The sequence below is a fragment of the Cynara cardunculus genome, assembly GCF_001531365.2.
Source record: "Cynara cardunculus var. scolymus isolate 2C chromosome LG 17, CcrdV1, whole genome shotgun sequence".
Lineage (NCBI taxonomy): Eukaryota > Viridiplantae > Streptophyta > Magnoliopsida > Asterales > Asteraceae > Cynara > Cynara cardunculus.
Genome location: NC_037544.1, coordinates 1003947 through 1012272, shown reverse-complemented (window position 1 = coordinate 1012272; position 8326 = coordinate 1003947). Strand labels below are relative to the sequence as shown.

At 34.9% G+C, this 8326-nt stretch overlaps 1 protein-coding gene across 1 annotated transcript; it reads right to left on the bottom strand.

Moving 5' to 3' along the window:
- Positions 1–2343: 2343 nt before the first annotated feature.
- On the bottom strand, positions 2344–4721 carry LOC112500360 (small ubiquitin-related modifier 2-like). The gene is made up of 3 exons (XM_025103838.1): positions 4549–4721; positions 2809–2958; positions 2344–2598 (listed from the first exon to the last, which is right to left on the bottom strand). Exons 1-3 carry the CDS (start codon positions 4627–4629, stop codon positions 2527–2529), a joined length of 303 nt encoding a protein of 100 aa, XP_024959606.1. The 5' UTR covers positions 4630–4721; the 3' UTR covers positions 2344–2526.
- Positions 4722–8326: the final 3605 nt, after the last annotated feature.

Sequence of the window (8326 nt, the reverse complement as noted above, 5' to 3'; positions counted from 1 at the left end):
AAAAACGTTAATCAAAACCCATATAAACAAGCACACAGATTCTCATAGATCACGATTGATGTACAGAAATATAAAAGAAAATAGCTTGAAATGGGGTTGATTGCATAAATTACGACTTTTTCATTTGGCAGAAGCTTTGAAATCAAGTCGACTCAAACACCCATATACAAAAATCGAACACACGCAAAACACAAACACCGCCTCCATTTTATAGAAATGGAAAGAAATCAAGAACAAATCGAGCAAATCTAGAAGCAAATATAAAAATTGCAGTCAGAAAAATCAAGAAGGAATTTGATGTCGTCATCTGAGAGGGGGAAAACTCATCGGACAATCTATTTTGAGATGAGAGGAGCAAAGTAGCAACATGAGAAGGAATTTGATGCCGTCATTTGAGAGGAGAGAACTCATCGGGCAATCGATTTTGAGATGTGGGGAGCAAGTAGCTTCACGGCGCTTGATATTTAAACTGTTGTCTTTAGGGTTTGTTGGTGTCATGGGCCGTCGAACGAGCCGCACTTGGGCTGGGCTGGGCCGGGCCTAGTTGTCACTTTTTTGTCAGACGTATATTATTTTATTCATCATTATTTTATCACCAATCTTTAACCTTGTCAGTTAACAACCATCACCAAATCATGTGAGATCCAACCATCAACCACCATCTCACCACTTGCAATCAATGCAAGTTGTGGTTTGCAAAGGTTGAAACGCTCAAAGGTGTTAATGGTTATGGTGTTGTCTAATAATGACATGTTTTTGTTAGATCTGAAGAAACTAATGTTATTACTGATAGTTTGATGGATCTGTCTGTTAGATATTTGATTCTTCACTAAGATGTTATCTGATAATAGATTTGATTTTATATTAGTTTTAAATAATAGTTATTTTTCTGTGGTTTGTTAATAATTTATATTTTTGTCCCTATAGTTTAGAAATTGTGATATTCATCCTTATGGTTTGCAATGTATTGTTATTTTCGTCCTAGAATAATTCCTATCTTTAGGCTGCTTTTGGTACATAGGAAAGTACGGGACAAAACTCACTGTCCAACGTTTGGTGCAATATGAAACAGCGACGAGGATTGGGACAGCATAAGACAGAATAGGTTTTTACTTGTTTCACCAAAATAAGTGGAACAAGATATCAAGATGTGATAATAATGAGACTGAAACTAAAATATTACTAACTAACCCTCGTTTGATATATAACCTCAATATGATATTTGTTTTAGTTGGGGCCGCTACCACCATCGGTAGCCACCGTCGGCCGCCTACACCTCCTCTTCCACTACAATAACCTCCTCCACCACATCTACAACCACAGACCACCACCATCCATCGCCACCTCCATAAACATCATCAGCCACCTACCACCATCATCCATCGCCACCTCCAAGACCACCGTCAGCCACCAACCACTACCACCACCGTCGGCCACCTCCACCTCTTCCTCTACTATAACAACCTCCTCCACCACCATTATCACTGTCGGCTACCGACCACCATATCCCACCGCCACCACCACTAGTACCAGTCGGCCAGCTCACCTCCATCTCCACCATAACCAATACTACCTCCACTATAACCATCAGCACCATCATCAACTACCACCACCACTTTCAACAGACACTATTACCATTATTCACCATCTTCACGTCCACCACAGCCACAATCGTCCAATAATCACCAATGCCTCTACTCCCACAACCATTGTTGTTTCAACAATTTTCATCATGCCTCGTCAATTGATAAGGATCTTCCAAACCGAATGAAACATAATTTTTTTCTTTGTGTAAATCATATTTTTTCTTTTGAACTACCATCAAATATATCAAAAAATTTACTCAAATTTGGTGTTATTATATATGTATGTATTCATATATATGCAAATTATGCAAAATGTTTATAAATTAAATTATTTACTTTATTTATGTTCATTATAACTGCTATATGAAATATAAAATCATCAAATAACTTTTGAAACAACTTGTCTAATTCTATCATCTCCGGTCCGGTCCTGGTCGTACCAAACACCAGATAGACATTTGTTTTATCCAGTCCGGTCCAATCATATACATACACGTATCAAAACTACCTTAAAGTACAAGAAACCAAAACAGTAAAAATCTATTAACCACAAGGACTGAAACAACAACAAATTATAAATCATAAGAACGAAAATAGCTATAAATTACAAACCATAGAAACAAAAAGTCATAATTTCTAAACCACAGGGATGAAAATCACGATCTTTTTAACAGATGTCGTCACAACCCAACGTGTATGAGTTGGGTTATTTAAAAGGTGTTTTGATAAGAAACTGTTTGAGATGAAGATGGTAAAATAGAAGGAAAAACCGGTGGCCAGCAAGCATTAGAATTAAGGTAGAGAATAGTAATAATAAAAGCACATCCCTTTTTCCCTTTTTTATGGGGAATAGTAGTAGTAGTAGTAGTTATTATAACAGTTAGATCCAAACCTATAAAGAAAAAAAGCTCAACCGGCATTACACCTTTCTCTATATTTTCTAAATCCACAAGAACCCACCACCGGTTTGGTGCAGCATAGCATCGATCTCATCCCCATCCTCCATCTCCAACTGTCACCAACAATTTCTCAAAGGTCAGCACCTTCATATATACACATACATATCATGGATGTGTGTGTGAGAACGCATTGATACATACATATTCAATATATGTATATGTACTATATATGCATTGGTGCACATACTCACTGCATATGTGAGCTAAGCTGTATTTTGGATTCAAGTGTGTGCATGTGTGAGAGAGATAGAGAGTGAGAAGACCTCATCTGGAGTCTGCTCTGCTCGAAGTCGGCGACCATCAAACAAGAAAGCAATGGAGTTGAGCTCGACGGATTGCCTGTCACAGTATGCGTTCATCAGCTTCTTCAGTTGTGTGCTTCGCTTGATCCTGAAGAACACTTCATTTCCATCCTGTCAAACAACGAAACCACACATTCAGATCATCTTGATGCTACGTGGTATATCATGTTATATCTTATAAAATGCCTGTTTACTGCAGTTAGGTTCAACAAAGAAAGCAAGATCCAGTCAATGCACCATCTGATAAATCTCATAGGGTGCATTTAGTACGTAGACATGACTGGACGGGACTTACAAGAATAAGGTAGGCCGTAGGCGTGAGAAAGAATTGTGGAAGATAAAGTTTACGTTTTACATGGCCACATGGGTAAGTTAGTAATTTACCTATCTTGTCCAAACTCCCTTGTTTTTGTTCCACCTACTTTGGTGGGGCAAATAAACTGCACGTTTGTCCACTCAGTCCTATCCTGTCCCAATCTATTGTCGCAGTGAGACAAGAAGTTTTTGTTGTCTTGTCCCATGTACCAAACGCACACTTAAATCTTGGGTCCGACTCAGATTTACTCAATATTGACAAGAGTCAGATATTTCATTATGGTCATTCTCCCTACAACTCTGATATATCAGTCTGTAAACCAGCATCCTCACTGTGGAGGGATAATGTCAACACATAATTCCATAGAGAGCCAGTATCTTCTTGCATGTTTAGGGAGTGTCATGTGGATACCATCACCATGTGGTATTTCATCATATAAATGAGGTCAGTCCAACAGAGAAAATGAGATCCATTCAATGAACAAACAAATAGGTCTCCGGGATCCTAGCTATCCAACATTCTCATGTTTCAGACATCTCCTTAGGTTCTTTATCCAGTCTGTAAACTAGAATGCTCTCTAGTTTACCTCAAGGGTTTCAGAGTGTCAGTCTGTAAACAAGAATGCTCTCTAGGTGGAATAATATCAACACATTATTCCAGAAGAGTGCCAATATCTTCTTGCATACTCAGGAGGATATGTCTTATGGAGGGCTAAAGAAGCACACAATCATGTTAAAGGCCAAAAAAGTTATATCATGAAACAGGATCTAATTGCAAGATCAAAATGCTTAATTTCAACTTAACTCGTCTTAATGACAAGATATAGACTCACTTCACCACACCCCCAACCCCAAGAAAAAAACATCCAGCTTCTAATAGATTGGCAAGGGAACACTGGTCAGTGATCACTATGTTATACCAAACCAACCACGATTCTTTACCATCATTCGGTCATTCCTATTCCTTTATCATCCAAAACTCCCAACCAAGCACCCTGTAAATTTCAGATACGAACTCATTTCACCGGTAATTAGCTAAAAACTCTTTAAGAATTCGAGGTCAACATACACAATTACACATTTCCGAAACCAAAAAAACGATCAAATAAGTCCATAAGAAGCAAAAAATGGATCAAATGGCGGACAATCGAGATATAAAAACCTAAGAACCCGATACAACGAACCATACAAAATTCATATAGAACCTAAACAACGAAATACATACAGATCCCTAAAAGTTAAATTAACCGAAGAAACTATCATCAAAACAAATAAAACCTAATAGTAACAAAAATATGCGTCGATCTCTTCCAAAATTTACGAGAAAACACACTAATTACAAAAATCATAAGGCCAAAAATAAAGAAATAAACATTAAACCCTAACCTGTCCTTTGACTTTCAAATTGATATGAGCACCTTGATCGCCGGCCGGCTTCTTGTCCTCCTCGTTCGTCACTCCCGACATCTTTTTCTCCGATCGGAAAAAAGTTTTCACTCGCAACTTCTGCTTCTGATCGCTGTTCCGCTGCACTCGTACGCTGATCCTTCTTCTGTGGTGATACTATAAAATATAAAGAGGTCAGGGGGAATAGGAATCAACGGTCCAGATGCGTCCTGATGGATTGTGAAGATCTAACGGTTAGAATTGATCGGTGGACGGTGGGATTAAATTTTTTGATCTGATCAATGTGCCCCCGGGACTTTTAAAGTATCCACGTTCAGCCCCTAGTGATTGAGATAATTAAAGAAATACCTTGTATAAGGTAAAAGATGACGATTGAGTACACTTTGAAAGCTTTGTTAAATTGATAGATGTTTGTAAACAACAAATGGAGACTACAAGTATCGTTTAAGGGTCGTTTACCAAACTGTTATTAGGTATCATTTATCTTACCGAATGAGAATAACAATGATCGAGAATTATATCTGATAAGAAGCATAGCAATAACTAAGAATATTACCCGGTAATTGATGACAATAATCTTACCCAGTAAAAGGATCCCCAAAATGAAAAAAAAAATAGAGATTTTGGGTGTGATTTTTGCTTCAACAGATTTTTTAAAACTTTCTCCAAATGTAGACAAAATTAAGTGAGAGTGTGTAAAAATCTCCAGATTTGGAGAACATTCAAAAAAATGATTACAATGAGAGAGAAGTATTATTTAACATATTTTCACCGATATAAAATTTTGAAAATAAATATTTAGGAAGAAAAATAATATTTTATTTTAATAATATAATCAACGTTATAGTCTTCAAAATGGAAAATTAGTTAGAGCTGAATGTATTTTTGTTTTAGAGATTTTGCAGTTACATTATCTATTTTGGAGAATCTGTTGGAGATACTCTAATTGTTTACTGGATAATAGACGTTTACCAACAATTCATTTTGATAATAAAAAATGTTACCCAATATAACGGATTCATAAGGGTAGTGACCCTTGTCGATATATTTTCAGATAGTAAATTTCAATACAAGGTTCCATATAGTCAAATTATGGATTTGAAGTGAATTGTAACCAATATTTGGTCAAAATCATGCTTGGTTATATGAATCATAACGAATTCAACATTTTGATATATATATATATATATATGTATGTAGAGAGAGAGAGAGGTGGGTTATTATATAACCTCATACATTTGTACAACCAATACAACTCAATCTCAATCATCCATTTAATTTGATGAATATGTAATTTCATATAAGTGTTGATTGTTTTCTAATATAAAGTATTGATCATAATTAATGAACCTTATTCATCTTCCATAAATATTTAAATCATAATAAATAAACTCTCATCATTTTCATAAATATTTCAATTTATTGGGTTTCATATATATGATCTACCACCTAAAATAATGATCATCCCCTTATTGTTACTTTTATTATTAGGCATCTTCATCGGTTGACATTTATTGGATGTTGGATTTTGCTAACCGACCCGATCCAGTTAACATTGGATAACCGATCCAATCCAATAGATGATTGGACCGGTTTGATTCCATCCATTGGATGCTTTATTAGATGTCCATCAGCCATCCAATGGATGATCCGATGAGATTGGATCTATTTAGTGTGTTAATTCAATCCAATTCTTTTAACAATGATATAAGTTAATTAATCACTTTTAATATATGTTAAAACAAACACAAGGAAAGTTAAAAATTCAAAGTCTCACATAAAACAAATTCCAATTTAAGCAATTTGAAAATAAATTAATTGAATGATAAATTAATTGAATGATAATTGGATAGTGATTGGATGGTCATCGGATGATTAATTAGATGTTGATCGGTTCGGTTTTGGTCGGTTCTAGACTGTCATTCGAGAACCGACCGATCCAAACTGGATGTTGAAATTTTCAATCCGATCTGATCCAATTATGGTCGGTTAGTTCTAACGGAATCAGTCGGTTCCAAATGCATCGGTTGATTTTTTGCACACCCCTAATTATTATCATCATCAATCAGATCAAATATTTCATCATATTATTATAATTATTTAAAAAATAAAATACAAAAAATACAAAAAATACAAAAATGGAAATGGAAATGGAAACAAAGATAAAATGTCAAAGGGGGAGGTATATGTTGGCATCCAAACATCATAAAATATGACCATTTTGTTTTCATGTATTTATAAGTCAACACAAAAGGTTAGCCCAAATCCACTCCCAACTCTTACTTGCCTTCTCTCCCTTTTTTCCTATCTGCCCATCCACCTTTTTTATAATTAATTTAAAAACGATTTATCTGTCGGGTACATTTGAACTGTGTAAAACGTTTTTTTATATCAGATGTTCATAATAAGATATGATAATATCAGTAGATTGGAATACGAGTTTTTCAGTTTCTAATTTGAAGTGTTCATATTGTTTTTTTTTTTGGGGGGTCAAAATGGATGATTTTTGTGTCATCCAAACATGTCGGTTTGTGTTGAGCTGAATTATCCAACTTTTTGTCTGTTTTGTTGAATAACTGTTTGTATTAAATGTGATTTATAAACATATTATAAAAAATAACAGTTTTATTTTGTAATAAAAACATTTAAGAAATTGTAACTGTAGTACAACTTTTAACCTTTTTAACCATTTTTTCGTTTTGCAAATCAAATGGTTTAATGTAAATGAGGTAGTTTTGTGGTTTATAGGTATTTTGACGAACGAATAACCCAATTGGTAGACTGTAAATGAAACAATAGGAACGCGGGGAACATTCGTCAACTTCTAACACACGTAAATTTTGATCTACAATGAGTTAACGTCTTACAATCATTTGATGGGCAAAACGGGGATCCCAAATTAAATCCTTCATAAACGGGGTCTCACTATACCAAAAGCGAGAGAAACCTTATCCCTTTCTTTTCTTTTTTTGCTCCCATGTCGCCACACAAAGGGCATGGGGACTTAAAAAGGGGGGATTCTATCAACTTGTTCCGACCTGATATTGAGTCAAGTGTGAAATACCTCCTCACATATGATTCATATGGTGTAGATTCCGTGTTGGACCAGTCAGGATGACCAATAATCAACCTTCCTACGTGACTCGTTTATGAAACCTTGAAGATCAACCACAATAATTCATTGTTTCTCTATAAAGTGAGCATTAATACTGTCTTTACTTCCTACATAAGGACACGAGACCTTACACAATCAATTTAAACGACCAATCAGTTGTTATAAATAAATGTTTATAAATATGCATGAAAATTGAAAAATAAAATAGGTACGAAAGTCAAACTTTTTATTATAATTCATGCTATTTGAAGTTATATATTGAATTGTGAATTGCTAAAAAGTGAAACAATATTCGAGCAAGAAACTTGAATTTGCCACCTATGTGGTTGAAAATAAATAGTGTTCAACCATAATGTTTGGATGGTAACCTATCTTCATAAATATTAATGCATATATACATACACACACATATATGTATATTTATATATAGATTTGGGATCATGTGAGTACAATAGTTTTTTGTGAGACTCGTAAGACCAATTCTCAACCCTTGGATTAGATCTACACTTGGATTAGATCTACAATCTGAACATTAATAATCACAAATTTACCACGAGACTTCTCAATAATCAAAAAATTCTCACCGTGCAACTTTAGACCATTATATCATTAGCTTATAAAGTTGATCAATGAACATAAATT

Coding starts and splice junctions, on each gene's coding strand:
- LOC112500360 (XM_025103838.1), bottom strand. CDS start 4,629: ATGTCGGGAGTGACGAACGAGGAGGACAAGAAGCCGGCCGGCGATCAA. Junction 2,959..4,548: donor ATTTGAAAGTCAAAGGACAG/GTTAGGGTTTAA, acceptor GTTGTTTGACAG/GATGGAAATGAAGTGTTCTT. Junction 2,599..2,808: donor CAGAGCAGACTCCAGATGAG/GTCTTCTCACTC, acceptor TGTTGGTGACAG/TTGGAGATGGAGGATGGGGA.